General features: G+C 32.8%; 1 protein-coding gene across 1 annotated transcript in view; it reads right to left on the bottom strand.

Moving 5' to 3' along the window:
* Nucleotides 1–6,723: 6,723 nt before the first annotated feature.
* Nucleotides 6,724–18,138, bottom strand: part of LOC124373247 — a gene marked incomplete at its 3' end in the record, with an annotated part of 28,489 nt that continues 17,074 nt past the window's right edge. Inside the window, exons 4-5 of the mRNA XM_046831631.1 lie at nucleotides 14,395–14,418; nucleotides 6,724–7,399 (exon numbers count right to left, since the gene is read on the bottom strand). Coding sequence (XP_046687587.1) covers nucleotides 6,724–7,399; nucleotides 14,395–14,418 — 700 coding nt within the window. The remainder of the gene's footprint in view (nucleotides 7,400–14,394; nucleotides 14,419–18,138) is intronic.

Raw genomic sequence — 18,138 nt, forward strand, 5'->3', positions numbered from 1 at the left:
CAGAGTTCTGGCGGTCACGCTGTTTAGGTGGCAGAGCAGGTGGAGTATCTAACCTTTCCCAGTGCTGGTGACGGTGACACACTGTGCATGTCCCGGGCTAAATTACAATAAAAATTCTTTGTTGACACAATCTTTACAAGTAGCACACAAAAGAACAGCAGCTATTTTATCAAATGTAAAATCTATTTTACTAATAAGGTCAATTTAGTACAATCCTTTCCTTATTCAATAATAATAGCAAGTAATGAGATGTGTGTTCAATTCAAAATTTTACCAATAAGTAAAATTCAAAATGAAAATTAATGAAAATTCCTTTAATTTTCTTTTGTAATTAAGGTTAAGTTTTATAAAAACATTGATTCAAAGACTAACTTCAGTCACTATAGTGGTGACTTTTAAATACGACTGAACAACAGATAGAGTAGAACAAATTTTTCTTTTTTGTAATATATATATGAAAAATAGCAAACAATTTGAGGGACCATATGTTTAATATTTTTATAATGCACAAACAAGAAAAGTTAAAATATGGGGTGTTTTTTTGAATAGGTTAAACTTAGTCTGGATGATTATTCTCATAAATTTCTTTTGAGTTAACCCTTTGACGGCCACGGGCCGATATACTGGCTCTCGAATTTCTTTTCCGAAACGGCCGTGAGCCGAGATATCGGCATAGAAAAATCAGTTCGAAAACGGCATCGCGCCGAGAAATCGGCACCCTTCATTTGATTAAATTATTCCCTTACCTCTTTATTTTCGGTTTGTAATATAATATCAAACGAAACGTAAACATATATCCTTTCAAATTATTATAATTATTATAAAATGTTTTTACTTTTTTTTGTTCAGTAGAAAGATGCAATTCAGAAGGCAGTGACGTGTCAAACAAGATGTTCGGTTCTCTTTGGTAGCAGCTGTTTGTTCGTTGTGGCTTTGTACACTTGGTTTTGTTCTTAGACGTTGTAATGTGAGGTTATGTTACATTTGCTGTGAAGTTTAGTAATGTTTTCTTTTCTGGTTTACATTTAGCAATGAGTAACAAAAGACGTCGTGAAGCATCGCCTGTAAGTGAGGACACATTGTTTTCCTGTCTTCAAAATGCTAATGTAAGGACTATTAGTAATGACACTTCCAATTATGATCTCTTTTCTTCTGAAGACAGCACTAGTGACTTGGACGATACGGACGATGATCCTACGTTCGATCCTGCCAATTTAGGACCGTCTACATCACAAAACCAGATTTGGTCTGCCCCTACAAACTAGGCCTAGATTTTTTTTTGATGTGAGTTTCTAGTTCTGATTCTGAGCAAAATGTTAGCTTAGGCCCTAGTGTAACAAATATTCCAAGGCCTAGAGGTAGGCCTAAGGGTAGTACTAATGCTACTCCTAATGATAGTGACTTAGCCTATTCTCCAGAAAGAATATGGGTTCCTGTCAGTGAAAATGATGATTCATCTATTAGGCCTAAACATGATTTTTCATTCAATGAGATTCCTGGTCCAAGACATTGCCCACCTCCAGACTCAGCTCCCATTATGTATGTGCTGCTTTTTCTCACTAATAACCTTATTGAAAATTTTGTTACCGAGACCAACCGCTATGCTCAAGATGCCATAAATAGTAGTGGAATGAACAGGGTATGGGAAAAAGTTTCTTTTGCGGAAATGCAAAATCAAGAAATAAGTCAAGAAATAAATTTAGTGTTATTATTTCTTGACGAGCCTTATAACATTGTAATGTTCTATTGGGCAAATAAATCATTTCAATCATTTCAATCATTTCATTTCAATGAAAGCTTTCATAGCAGCAAATTTGAATATGGGACTGAATAAAAAACCTTCTATAGATATGTACTGGAGCTCTTCTTCTTCTCAGGTTACACCATGGTATTCTCGATTGTTTCAGCAGAAATAGATTTGAAGATATTTTAAGATTTTTTTCATATGGTTGACAATAAAAAATTGGCAAAACACGGTACCCCCATATTATGACCCCACAGCAAAATTTTCAGCCACTTGTAGACCATGCTAATAGAGTTTTCCGTCAATATTATATCCCTAACCAGCATCTAAGCATTGACGAGTCTCTAGTTGGAACCAAAAATCATACCCAACTATTGCAGTATATGCCTAACAAAAAGCACCACAAATGGGGGATCAAAACTTTGGGTGCTGTGTGATTCCGTCTCAAAATTATTGCTTAGCATTCTTTTGTTATAAAGGAGCTAAAAGCAATGAAGACCAGGAAAACATAAGAAAAAAGAGGTCTAGCTTTTACTGTAGTTACAAAATTATTGGACATGGGGAACTATCTGAACAAGGCTTATCAACTTGTATACTGATAACTTTTTCACGTCCCATTCCTCTAATTGAATATTTATATTCAAAAATGACATTTGTAACAGGTACAATCAGGAAGAATAGGAGAGGAATCCCTGATGAATTGTTAGGAAAATACAAGGTAGGGGATAAAAGATACATGAGGAGTAAGGAAATTTTAGGTTTAGCTTATAGAGAGAAGTCATCTCAAAAAAGTCAGGTGATTCTTGTGTCTTCTGATAGCAAAGCTGCTAACGTACAAGTAAGCAAGAATAAGGGAACAAAAGTGGTAATAAAAACAAAACCAGACATGATCCACCAGTATAATAAATTTATGGGTGGGATCGACACCACGGACCAGATGTTATATTCATATCTAGACGAGAGGCGTACCGTAAAATATTGGCGTAAGATCACATTCAATATTTTGTCTAGAATGATTTTGAATTCTTATATTCTATACAAAATGAAACTGCAAAGACAAACCTAAGTCACGTTTGAATTTCACAATAAATGTTATTGAGACACTTGCTCAAGACTGGCTAATTGCTAAGAACATTCCAGCTAATTTAGGAGGAGGTGATGGCCAAATGCCCCTTAGTCGGTTTGGAATGGATAAGATTCCTGAAAAGAAAGAAAAGAATTGCTGTGTGTCTGCAGTACAAAAAATCAAAGAAGGAGAACAAGACTGCATTGTTTAAAATGTACCAAAGGAGTACATGCAGAGTGTTTTCATAAACACAAATGTGCATAAAGAAGCACAAAAGACCGTGTAAATATTGTATATAGATTTGTTAACTATAATTATTATTACTATACATTTTTAAATGTTCATGTATAAAGTGTTTGAAGACAATTGTGTAAACAAGAGAAAACTATAAGGTGACCATTGTACAGTAATTCACATGGCCTATGGACAAACAAGAAGTTACAAGGTAAACACTTGTTATACCAAACTTTCATGTTGATTCGCATGGTGTGCTGTGTTGTAGTTTTCTATAAAAATATTTCTAAAAACTTTATTTCTGAAGGTATCCATATGATTTTTTTCTATACTTGTTTGAAAATATGTATACTTTCTTATAATAATAATGGTTTCCTTGAAATAATTTTTTTTATCCTAGTTGTCACCAATCAAACACAAAAAATAAAAAAAACATCCTAATTTTTTGAAAAAAATAAATAAAAATAATAATAATAAAAAAGTTTAATTGTTACAAAAATATATTTTGATGCTTTTATATATACTACTAAATAAAACAAAACAAACATCACTAAGATACTACTATTTGTAGATGAGTTACACCAGTGTTTGTAGGAGTGTGTCAAAAGTGCCATTTTGAGGCTGGCCTTTTTGGCAAGTAATCTGGATATAATGGCTGGGGTGTTTAGAAGTACAAATGAATTTTATGGCTTGGCCTTCAAAGGGTTAAAATAGATCATGTAAATAGTTAAATTGTAGGTTAAGATAATATCACGTTGAAAAACAGTTCACTGATTAGAAAAATAAACAGTTATTACTATTCTAGCAAATGATCAAAGAGATGGATCTGAAAAAAGTATATATAATAGAAAGACACAAATAAAAAAAATGTGTGTATATAAGGTGTGTTATAAAGTTATGTTTTTGGTGTTGATTATTTCTGTAGTGTTTGAAAAATCATAAATGTGAGGATTCCAGTTTGATTTGGGGATCTAAGTATACTCCCATCGCAAGGGGAGGTTACTTCTGGTTTATATCTGCCAGTAAAGTCTACATTGAGTATAGAAAACATTTATGTTGTCACATCGGGATAGCTCAATTTATGTCCTTAAGCAAATGCTGAGATATATTGGTCTTGCATATACATGAGGAAGAACTCTTCTGCTGCCCTCTTTTACTAGCAGAGGCTTATAGAAAGGAAGCCTCCAATTCTTCCAAGGCGGGATTACTGAAATAATGCCCACTATTACTCCTCATGTCTGGAGTACTACTACTCATCTGTTGCAGGAGGCGGTTAAAATTCCCTAAGCTTAACCTCTCTGAATATTCTGTCATTTTGAAAGCTGTACAGAAATTGAAGTTTGTTTAGTGTAAAAAACCTTCTGGAAAATACTTTTATTAATTACAAACGTTTTGATGGTGTGAATATCACAGCTATTAATTTTTATAATTTTTATATTAAATAACCTGTAAACTATAATTCATTCCAGTTCTTTTTAAATACAGTTCTCTTTCTATTTAGTACTTTTGTTTTAATTTTGTCTTTGAAATGGTTGTCAATATATGCAGTTATCAACTTTAGAAACAAATCAAAACCAACCAAAATAGTGTTTTGTTTTATCAATGTTTATATTAATAATTTGAGTAACCCAGAAAGTAAAGTACAATTTCTTAAAAAAAAATAAATAGCAAAAGATTTAAAATGTTTGTTTTATTTCATTCATAACATCTTTCTTTATTTTTAAATACAGTTTTTCATTTTTGTTCACATCAGTAGGCATCTGTCACAACATTCCACCAACTTTTGAATGCCGATGTTGTAGTCTCCTGGCCTGTGACGATAACCAATCTTTAACTGCTTCTTTCACCTCGTCATCAGTGGTGAAGCGCTTAATGCTGAGAAACTCCGTTAAGTAGCGAAACAAGTGAAAGTCGCTCTATGTACACTGAAAGTTCAGGCTGTCTATACAGCATGTGGTCAATCTGTTCCCAACAAAATGATGTGATGAGATTTTGGGTTTGGATGACAAAGTGGAGGTCTGGCGTTGTCATGCAACAACAGAACTCCAGATGTCAATAGGCCATGTTGCTTATTGTGTATTGCATGTTCAGTCAGAGTATCGCAATAGGCGGCTGCATTTATTATTCTTCCTCTTTTCATACACTCAACTAAGAATATTCCATATTTTTTCCAAAATACAATTGCCATAACCTAGCATGTTGAGATTATTTGTTTCACCTTAACTTTAAACAGTGATTTCATATGACGCCATTCCATTAACTGGCATTTTTTTTTCTGGAGTTATGTGAGAAAACCCCATGTCTCATCACCAGTGACGATGTTTCTCTAAAACTGCATCACCTTCCTCATGATATCGGACCAAAAAATCAAGAACGGAATCATTTCTTCTCATTTTGTATTTCTCAGTAAGCAGTCTGTGAACCAAACATAAGCACAATTTATGATATTTCAAAATTTCAAAAAAATTTTGTGTTTTGTTATATTATTTACGGTCAGAAATTCTAATACTAATGATGATTAGGTAAATAGTCAATCTTCACAAATCATTTCATCAATGATATTGAACAAATCTTCTGTGATCACTGATGGCCAGCCAGATCGTAGTAGGTTACCAAATATACATACTTGTATATTTATGTATATTTAGGTTTAGTTTGTACATAGATCTGATGTGCATCATCACAATACCAGAAATCAACTCCAGTTAGATGTGCCATACAGTAGGTTAAGTAAATGTAAAAATAGCTTTTATATTGTAAGTCTGAAAATATTTAACAAGTTGCACAACGAAAGTAAACTCTTAGATTTCAAACTATTTAAGTAAAAATGTTACAATTGGTTAAGCTTAAATCCTTTTTATGATTTAAATGAATAATTTAGCCTTAGATCTGTACATTTGTAGATTTTATCCTTGTTAACTTTGTGAATTTTAAAATCTTTATAACTTTTTGTAAATGTTTTAATTTTTAATCAAAATACTGTACTGTCTTGTATCTCATCAATCTATATGTTGATGGCCATTGACGTTGTCTATTGCATGATGTGTATTGCTTACAGACAATAAAAGTTTATGACTTATGACATAGACAATTCCTCATCCACGTTAAAAAGCTCTCACCCAGTTCCGCATTTTGATGTCATCACATAAGGAATGTACACTGTACTTTATCTGTCTATGACTATCTGTCCACTACTGGAATGTTCCTTGCTGTTAAAAACAGGATAACTGATTGTATTTCGCAGTCAGCGGGTTCATTAATTGTTTTGAACATCTTAACTTTGCATAGTAAAAAGCATTCTACAATGATTTTACTGTAAATGGCGTCACTTTGTACGTAAGGCATGCAGGTAGTTAGCACGCATGTGTATTGCATTGTTCACTTACCACTCGAATACATACAGCAAAACAAACCTTACTTTCCGAATGAGTATCCTCATATTTGAATCCTTGATATGATTTTAGTTTTAAAACAAACACAGATTAAGAAAACAAACGCCATATTAGGAAATCTATCTTGTGTGATGTTTCCAAGATGAATATACAAAGTGCTTGATTTAGAGAACTAGAGGTAGGCAGAACTGGAACCCCACTGATGTTTCTCCAGTACAGAACAGAGTGGTACTCACTGGTACTAGGCTGTGAGCAGTTGCCAGGCATCTCTGTGTATATATACTGACCTGGGTGTGAAATGGTGAGTGAACGAGCAGGACTGTGTAGAACTGAGGGTGAGCTCACACTGTTGCCACTCTGCCTGCAGTAAGCTGTATGTGTGTACAGAATGACACAGGTACTCACTGGTACTGGGCTGTGAGCAGTTGCCAGGCATCTCTGTGTATATATACTGACCTGGGTGTGAAGTGGTGAGTGAACGAGCAGGACTGTGTAGAACTGAGAGTGAGCTCACACTGTTGCCACTCTCTGCCTGCAGTAAGCTGTATGTGTGTACAGAATGACACAGGTACTCACTGGTACTGGGCTGTGAGCAGTTGCCAGGCATCTCTGTGTATATATACTGACCTGGGTGTGAAGTGGTGAGTGAACGAGCAGGACTGTGTAGAACTGAGGGTGAGCTCACACTGTTGCCACTCTGCCTGCAGTAAGCTGTATGTGTGTACAGAATGACACAGGTGCTCACTGGTCCTGGGCTGTGAGCAGTTGCCAGGCATCTCTGTGTATATATACTGACCTGGGTGTGAAGTGGTGAGTGAAACGAGCAGGACTGTGTAGAACTGAGGGTGAGCTCATGCTGTTGCCACTCTGCCTGCAGTAAGCTGTATGTGTGTACAGAGTGACGCAGGTACTCACTAGTATTGGGCTGTGAGCAGTTGCCAAACATCTCCATGTACGCCATTACTGCAACAATTATAACAATTATGTTTGGTTTGTCACTTAAATTTCTGAATGAAAACCACCAAATTTATATCCATTCTGTTATTAAATTTTATTTGTAAAATTTTAATTTTTTTAACATTATCTTGAATTTTCTATTAATTGTATAAATTATTTAGCTATAGTATGTTTAATAGTTAAATATGTTTGTTAGGTAGCTTTTGACTTTTTTCTATATTTTTCTATTGAATGTAATTTTCATTGCTTTCAAACTGGATATGGTGCACAATAATTATAAAGTACCAGACAGACACCAGACACCTTATAGAGTCAAATGATTATAATTTTAAGGTTCATATCCACATTTTAGTCCTACTACTTTAGACTCAGCTCAGTTTCATATAATATAAGATAAGGTTAATTTCCTACATTATCATAGTATGAAAACAAAATTCAAAATATAGATCTTTATATGAATAAATAATTGTGCACTGTACAATATAATTACATACAATGTGTCCTTAACCCAAGGTTATTTAACCATATATCAGTGGGAAGAAGAAAGTCATAATGCATCTTTAGAAAGCCCGAGTGATGTACCCTCAACTGATTATGAATACCGAGGCATTCTGACTATGTTTTATAGAATGTACATATTGTCTTATCTATTGTTTTAATCTTTTATTAAGTTTTAAATGTTTAAATCCTAATAAGTTAAATTACTGATATTTTAACTCATTGGTAGGATCTCAGCTTATCTCAGCTTATCTGAAAATTATGAAGATCAATCTGTAAAATTGTTGGGTTTTCATCTTGACAGCAAGCTTAATTGGAAATCACACATTGACCATGTATGTAGAAAAATATCTAGAGTCTTGTATCTAATGTGGAAACTGAGGGATTTTGTTAGCTGTGAATATTTGAGAGTGGCATATTTTGCCTTTTTTCAATCACACATTTCCTATGGCATTGTTTTGTGGGGTCACTCCAATGCTGTGAATGATATTCTTCTCATTCAAAAAAAAGTAGTTAGAACCATCAGTAGAAGCAGCTCTCTAGAACATTGCAAACCACTTTTTATCAATCTCAAATTTATGACAGTTATTAACCTTTACATTTTTCATATACTAGTCTATACAAAATTACATATTACAGATTTCAATACCAGACAAGATTTTCATCAACACAATACCAGGGTAAAAACAAATTAGATCTCCCTCAGCACAGGCTAGTCAAAACCGGCAACTCTTTTAAATTCAATTGCATAACTTTTTATAATAAGCTGCCTGCATCTGCTACAATGACTCCTTTCAATATTTTTAAACTAAAGATAAGTAACTGGCTCATATGCAATCCATTCTACTCTTTAAAAGAATTTTTAGATTCTGACATAAATATCATTTTTTGATTAGTTTGATTTGTGGATTTCTGATTTTTCTATACTGTATTGGCTATAACGTATAAACTGTTACTTGGTCATAAAATTAGTATAATTATAGTACAATATTGTAATAACTAATTTTGTTGTTGTAAATATCAGTGCTGTATATTTTGACGATGCCTATTTCATATTGTTGTGACCAATGGCTAATAAACTTCTTGATTCTTGATTCTTGATTCTTGATTCTTGATCTAGTTACAATGATTTACTTGAATTTAAAGTATGTTTAGCTATTAACTACATGATGATACTGTGTTCAGAAATCATCAATAAAATGGTAGAATTTTCATTGAGAATATTATTTTTAAATGATACTCAAAAACAAAATAAAGGTAATTCAAATCACAAATGAAATATCTTTAGTATTGGGTCACAAATGAAAGACATGATTTTTAAAGGATGATTCTTGTTAAGAAATCATATTTTTGTGGTTTAAAGGATATTAGAAATGCTACATTTACAACTTCATTGATATTTAACTGATACTTGTCTTCATAATTTCTAGATTTATAAAATTGTTGCCATTTATTCTGCTTACACCATTTACAACATCCAACATGCATTAACCAAGAATATTACACACCGATGAGTTACACATCGATCGTATCTGAATGCATGCGAGAGTGTGGTTTAAAAGACAAAATAAGACTTTTTGTTCCATAACATTGTTCCAAAAATGCACATCTTTGTAACTTAAGTCTTCCACAATTTTGAACGAGTAAGTATTTAACAACAGCTAAACTTATGAGCAAATACCACCAGTCTTTTCAAATTAGAAGTGTGAACCTAATACCTGATATTAACCTTCTGCTATCCTGTGGTCCAGTTGCCCAGGGGATCCAGCTTCAAGCTAGACTGTGTCAATAATTGAATATGATGACAAAACTTTAAGAAAATAAATTAATTTAATTTCACATTCTGGATGTGTTGGTTAACCCATTGGCGACGGATGACGTATATTGCCCGTCATCATGTATACAGCGCGTAAAGACGGATGACGGACAGTGTCCGTCATGAATTTTGGGATTTGTTCAATCGATATAATTCTCGGTTATTTGTATGGTTATTCCGTTCACCAACAAGCGATCGATAGTTGAATCGTATTATTCGGTATCTAACATCCGAATACAAGAAACTGAATGCAAAAACCGAACATAAACCTGAATACCGTAACTGTTTGCAATAGAACAGCGATCAGTCGAGCAACATGGCGTCTCGCGATGAAGTGTTTCTCCGTTCGTCGGAGTTATCTGCGTATGTGGATAATGTACTGAATGAAAGTGATAGTGATAGTGGTGATTTAGATGGCGAAACTGTGAATATCAATGACGATAATGATGAAATCAGTGACAATGACGGGCGAAGTGATAGTAGTGATGACGATGACGACAATGACAATAGGCCTAACCTCCAAACTTGGACCTGGACAAATGACACAAACACAGTAAGGCAAATCAACTTTACTGGAAATTCAGGTATAAATCCAATTGTTTCCAGGCAATTGAATGCTGATTGTACAGAGCTAGATGTATTGAATCAATTTCTAACCAATGAGTTCTGGGATAAAGTTGTAAGTGAAACTAACAAGTATGCTAGGGAGAAAATTCTTGGTGGAGGTGATGTTAGGCCTAATAATAATTGGACTGATGTAACCAAGGATGAAATGAAGGCTTACTTTAGCCTTGTTGTTTTGATGTCACAAAACCCAAAACAAAAAGTAACTGACTATTGGTCTCGCAGACAAATAATTCATTGTCCTATCTATAGTGAGGTTATGTCACGCGACAGATTCAAATCTATTTCTAGATACTTACACTTTTCATCCTCACTTCTGCAAACTGACAAACTAAGGAAAATCCGACCAGTTGTTGAATTACTTTTGTCATCATTCAAAAGGGTATTCAAACCTGGAAAGTTTTGTTGTATTGACGAAAGTTTGATGTCCTTCCGAGGAAGGTTAGCCTACATCCAATTCAACCCTTCAAAAAGGGCTAGGTTTGGAATTAAGATTTATAAGGTATGTGATTCTGTAAACAGGGTACTGCTACAATTTCAAGATATACACTGGGAAGGAAATTACCAATGACACTACAATGCTAGTTAGTGAACAAGTTGTTTTGACAATGACAGAAGACTTAGTTGGTGAAGGTCGACTTATGTTTATGGACAATTGGTATTCATCGCCAAACCTTTTTTTGGAGCTCCTAAACAGAGATACTTATTGCATTGGTACATTGAGAGCCAATAGAAAAAAATGTTCCCAAGGAAATAAAAAAAGAAAAACTGAAGAAAGGAGAAATAACATTTCGCTCAAGTAATAACATGTTGTGTCTGAAATGGAAAGATAGGAAGGATGTGACAATGCTTTCAACATACCCGACGAGAGACCAGATTTCCAAGAAGTAACTTCTCAGCGAGAAAGTAGAAAACAAAATCCAGTAGTAAGCCTCAAACCAAATGTTGTTGTAGATTACAACAAGTATATGTGTGGGGTAGACAAAGCAGGACCAAAAACTTTCCTCCTTTCCAGTAATGCGTAGGAGTGCCAAAGGGTACAAAAAAAATATTTTTTTACCTTTTTGATATTGCATTATGTAATGCTAGTATTGTACACAACTTGGTCACTAAAAAGAAAATTCATCTTTCAGAATTTAGGCTAAACATTGTTGACCAGTTACTATCAACAGTTCAGCTTCCTGATAGGCCTACAGGAGGGAGGCCTTCACTAGACCAACCAATGAGGCTACAATGTAAACAATGGGGACATTTCATTGAAAAAATTCCTCCAACAAACAAAGCTAGACCATCCAAAAGATGTAAAGTGTGTTATGATCACGGAAGGCGATCAGAAACAATTTACCAATGTAAAAAATGTAAAGTTCCTTTACATTTGGAGAACTGTTTTGAAATTTTTCATACAGTAAATAAATACTAAAAAAAGTAAAAATGTATTTGTAATTATTTGTAAATATATACCACACATGAATTCCACAACAAAAACTTTTTACAGGTAAGTTATACCACCATAACTGAAAAAAACTATTAAACGTTTTTTAAACAAAAAAAAAACTCAGTCCTGGGTTGTCACAATAGCGTTAAAATCTCAGTCTCCAATGGGTTAAGTTACATTTCCAAAAGTTAGTTACCAACATAATATATGATCATTTTAAGCCTTTTAAGAGTAGATAGAAATCAACTGCTTTTCACATAAATGATGAAAAAGATACAACAGTAAAATAAAGCAGATCACAAAATTATGAAATAAAGCCGAGTGGAAGTTTACTGACACTCTGATTTTTTCTTCTTTATAATATTAAACCAAAATTCAAAAGCAAACTTTTTACAGGATTTTTTAAGAGTAAAGAAAAAAAAAATTTTTTATATAATTTTAAATACCTTAAACTCAATGTTGTGGAAAATTTTCTTTTTTTTGTGTTGATGTTGCTGAATACAAGTTATTACATTTGTTATTGCTAATGCTCAGCCTATCACTGGAAGAGCTATAAAAGTTCAATTTCTGTCTGTTAAAACAAGACTTCCAAGAATAAACTGACTTATAGATTTTTGTCTTCAACGTTTCCTAATATTTGCAATAAGTTATTGTGTTTGTTGTAAGTAATAAATAAAAAAAGGTGTTGTCATTTTTAGAGTTACACCACACAACTTATTGACAGCATAATTTACAAATCAATAAAACGAAAAGCAAGAAAAAATAGAACAACATTACTACCACTAAAAGACAACAAACAAAAATTCATTTGAACAAATTAAAGGAATATTTCAAATCAGTTACAGGTCAAATTTAAAAACGTATAAACAAATCTATCACTTACAAAACAAACAACAAATTATCACAAATATTACGAAACCCCAAAAACAAAAATGTTCATACAAATAAATCAGAAACTTAAAAATTGAATGCAACAACTGTGGTAAAATGTAGATTAGCCGAACTCGATTTAAGGATAATTTTGCACACATAAACATAGACGAACAGATAAATCTGCTTTTGCCAAGCAATTGATTGAATCTAGACATATAATCACAAATTAAAATGTATGATTGCTAAGAGTTACAAATACAACACACACTTACATGTTTGAGAAACATTTTGCATAAACAAAGATCAAAAAGCTGATAAATAATCAGGACAGGTCTATTGAAAATTCAATGTTAATCTCATCTGTATTTATAAAAAGATTAAACTGTAAATGTATCTGAAAATCTTATACTCATTAAACCTACTTCCAAACCCTTGTATTATATGTTACTAAATTCTTTTTATTTGTAAAACTATGTAAACATGATGATGAAATATTGAATTTTGAAAATCTTCTCACAAAATAGTTATATTCGAAACTATGTTCTTATTAGTCACACTGAATTTTCAAATTTTCCTATTGTTCCAAGAATCCTTCATTCAAACTGATTCTAGTGATTTGATATTTACACATGTGAGGTTACCAATACCAACTATAATGAGGTTACTTTATTTGATTGGTTAGTAAGCCTTTCATTACATTTTGTCAGTTCCTTCAATACTCTGTTGCTTAGGTTTATTTGTATACGGACAGGACAAAACTCAATGATGGTGCATGCACGGTGCACATACTTCTATAGGATTAGATTGAGCGTTTATGTAGCATAACTATCCGCAAGATATCTTGAGAGCGATTTTATATGTAGACTTTTTGCATATAACTACTACAGAGAAAAGAATGAGTTCGACGATTGTGTATGTTTATCTATAAGATTAAGAAAAAGAGTATGGTAGAAAGTAACAACATACACTTTTATAGCGTGTAAATTTTAAATGTGTTCCTAAAGGAGTTAAGGGATGGCTCACATCGTAAACACTCAAACATGTTTGAATAGTATTTTTATAATCAGAACTCTGTTAAAATACTTTAGAATTCTGATTTTTACATACATTAATATTTCTATATATATATATATATATATATATATATATATATATATATATAGATGTTTATTACTCAGATTCCTGCTCATGATATTAAAGTATTTTAGCACATGATGATTTTATTTTCTGAATCCAATTTGAAAATTAGTTAATTATATAAATATCGTCCCATTTTTAGAGATGATTTCCTTACGAAACCCCAATTACTTTAATACCATTTTACACAGTGTTGCATTTATTTATATAAAGATATTTATTTTTCCATACTGAAGATCACTAGCTACTAAGAAGTGCATTTGTGAAACGATCTGCATATAGTAGAAAAGTTTTATTTTGATTCCTAGAATGTCATGGATATTAGTTGCATGTTTTCAAATATATCCTGTTCACTTCCTTATTAACAGTCAATACATGTTTAATATTGAGAAAATTGTCATTAATATAACTGTACCATGCCGTTAATGTTACAATAAATCAGTAATTATATTTTCTTGAACTAAAATTAAACACATTTAAAATTAAAAGGGTGAATATAGTGACTGTACTATAAATGAATTAGCAACACAAGAATGCAAAAGCAATGAGGTAAACCAGAAACTAAATTGTAATTGTGAAATGAAGCATTTACTTAACAGTTAAAAAAGTAAGTCTTACCCGAATAAGCCACTGACTGAAACACTATAATTAACATCATAGACACATTAGAGTCAGCTGATTACTATGTAATTGCACATCTATATTTCATTTCTTTGGTTAACATCTATGCATTAACAGAGACAAATTTTGTTCTATTTATATATTTTGACACTTCAAGAAATTTAATTTCAAAGACAACAAAAACATACTTTCAAAATTTAATTCACTGTCAGTTAACAAACTACTATAATAATACATAGTAAATGAAAGAAGCACAACTCTAGGTATGTGCTGGAAGAAAACTATTGTTTAAAACAAATCAATAATCTTAGTCCATGAAGAATTTACAGTTTCTTACCTAAGACATTAAAAAATAGTTTAAATTTAGAAAATTATGCACTATTTTTTCAGACTGGTCTTAGCATTCTTAGGATGCATAAATTCAAGATGAATAAAACACTACACCATCAAACATTACAATTTTTACAAATTTCCTATCAAACACTCTCAGATCTTTTCAATAAACTAAGTTAATGTTCAAAGATACCACAACATTAACTCCTGGATGGCAGATGGCAGATGCCAGATATACGGCACAGTAAGTTATTGTTCAAGTGGAGGAAGAGTCTAATTTTTTCATTAACACCATGTTATTCTAAGTTTTTACATTATTTTTAGTTTTCTATATGCATTTAACACGTTCGCTGCAGGCTACTGTCCAGACAGTTGCGCAACCAACCATGCAATGCTCGGCTATTTAGCCTATTACATGCTTCAATCTTGTGGTAGGTCTCTGAAACATTTCAAAATTGTTCTATACGAAGTATACTTACTTTGTCTTAACTCAGTTCCGCCTGCAAATGTGGTTTAACTGCCCGGACAGTGTCAACGAAACGTACGACTTTTGGCTTGTTAATAGCTGCTATCTAGCGGACAATAATTAAATGTTGTTCCTAATTACTCGTTCATTTGGTTATCTCTTTGTTGAATAAACAGTGCGCATTAAAATCTAGGCTTTGTTTACGAGTGAATAAATTACTTAATAAATTAGGTCAGACCAAATGATGGCCTACTACCCATCAGAGCAAAGAACTCTTCGCTGGTATAAGAAAATATTTGCACATTTTCTTCAAATAATCATTACAAATGCTCACCAGCTCCACAATATGTACACTTCTTATTTGCAAGCCAGAAAAATGCTTTTACATCTTCCACTGAAGCCTGTAAACTGGTAACAGGGAACTGTAAATAGTGTAAATAGTTTTTGTTTGTAACAAACATTTATCTTTACATTATCCTTTGTAAAGAATATGTGTTATTTTTCAAATTACATTTATTTAAACAATACATCTCTGTGTTTTTTGTGTTGAGTAACCACGCAACAGCGTTGTGCCACGCTATTATACGCTATGTGCGGGACCACTGTTCGGACAGTTCCGTTGCTTGGAGACAGATCCAGTGAAAATCAAGGTCATTTGGGGCATTTCTGGTCCTTTTGGATATTACTGATCAAAATTGGTAAGTTATTAAGATTTTTATCTATTTAAAAAAAAATGCCTATGCCAAAAGTGCGGGCCACTGCCCGGACAGACCTGCCCATTACTTACGCGTAAGCACGTAATACCATCTAATATGGTGATTTTAAATAAGCCCAAATGAACGAAAATCACAGTTCAAATTTTGCCACATACCGGGTACATAATGGAGGCCTCTTGCCGCAGCGAACGTGTAAGGGAACAGTTATGCTGTAGACAGCTGGCCCAGTCATACAGCTGTGACTGACATCAACACCTGTTTACTTTCTTGTGTTGTTATAATTGTACATTTCAGATTTCTTTTAGCTGGTTAATCATTAGCTTAACAGTGTGTAGAACTTCATCCAACAGCTCAACTCTGAGTAGTTCTATACTTAATACTGTATATACAAGTATATTGTCCATACTAAAAATACAGGTATACTGAATAAATTTTAAACATTTGTTTTATTGATTTAAAATCAAAATCGTTCACAAACTGTAGATTTATTCCCTTGAATACATTATAATATGATTATGTATATAAAGGCTTTGTGAATATTACCTTAGAAATGAAAAAAAATATTATGTTTGTACATTTTTATACATACACATGATTAGTATAAATATGTAATTTTAATGTCATATGAACTACACCTTTCTGAACAAACACAAAATACTAAGCTTGTAGTCTTGAAAAATTCACATTTTTCTGATATTACTGATCTATTGAGTCCTGTGGGTTCCCCAGCAGTAAAATCCCTCCCAGTACAAATATTTTCCCTCAAAACAGATTTTTTTTGTATTATAATTATAACACTCTTTTATTGAAATAACATGTCTGTTCTTTGCCACTGTCAATTTCACACGGGACCAGTAAACGCTTATTTTAACAAAGACCTGCTTGAAAAACGTGTACCATTTACTTTAGGATGGGGTTGTACTCATAAAAAAAGCCAAAATATTCCAGTGGACATAGGTCCTAAACCCCCATAGTTTTCCATCTATCTACCTGTATTTGTTTCCTACACAATATAACACAGCTTCTTAAGCTATTGCAGGATCGACTTAAAACTCCAGTGGACATAGGTCCTACACCCCCATAGTTTTCCATCTATCTACCTGTATTTTGTTTCCTACACAATATAACACAGCTTCTTAAGCTATTGCAGGATCAACTTAAAACTTGGTACACAACACATATACTGTATTTATGTATGGATTATTAAGTTTCTACTTTGTATCAATTCAAAGTTACCACTTTTTTGAAAGCTTAATATTAACAAAATCATATATTTAAAAAAACAAAACACAAAATTTTGCAATTTTATAATCAATAAATTGGCATGAAAATTAATGATATCAGATAATAAATAACTGATCAATTGTATTTGTCATAAGATAACTAAATACACATTTCTTTGTTATCATCACTAATTTGAAATATTTGAAATTTTTCCACCAAAACACTTTTAACACATTCACTGCGGGTGACGAGCATGCTTCGCGAGTGTTTTTGTCGAAACCTAGTGCGCTGTGAGCACATACAACAAGGGGACCGGCACCCGGTGCGGATGACGAGCAGACTCGGCACGGACATGATGTCACCCGTTCCGGCCAACGAAGTTTCCGGAATACCTTGGACAACCCTTTCGGGGGTTAAATCCTGACTCCGTTTTGGGAAAGTAAAAAACAAAAAAATTCCCACATTTTCTGTTGCCGGTAGTTTTGTCATCCGCAGTGAATGTGTTAATTAAATTAACCTATCTCTATACTCAATTGAGGAATTTTACCAAGCTCAAAATGCTATTAAAATATTTTTTGCTAAGGTGAGCTTTTCTAAAAATTTAAAGTTTGATTGATTTGACATGTTAGTTTGTAGTATTATAAACACTATTCATGGTATGTATGTACAATTTATGAATAAAGAGTTTTTGATTTTGACTTTATAGTTACAAAATGTGTAACACTAATGTTTCAAAGTTTAACAAAAATTCCCGCATTTTCTGTTGCCGGTAATTTTGTCATCCATAGTGAATGTATAGAAATAGTGTCTAGAAATATTTATTACAAACCTAACAATTCATGTTTCAATAAAAATGAATTACAAACCACTAAACTTAAACTGTAATACCAAACGAGAAACAATGTTTTAAGCATTACTCTATAGCAAATAATTAGCTGTTTATATCTAACTAACAGTTTTCACTTTAGCAGGCGTCTTTTTGATGTAAAAACATAGTATAAG

Source organism: Homalodisca vitripennis, unplaced genomic scaffold, assembly GCF_021130785.1.
Source record: "Homalodisca vitripennis isolate AUS2020 unplaced genomic scaffold, UT_GWSS_2.1 ScUCBcl_5145;HRSCAF=11740, whole genome shotgun sequence".
In the NCBI taxonomy this organism is placed as follows: domain Eukaryota; kingdom Metazoa; phylum Arthropoda; class Insecta; order Hemiptera; family Cicadellidae; genus Homalodisca; species Homalodisca vitripennis.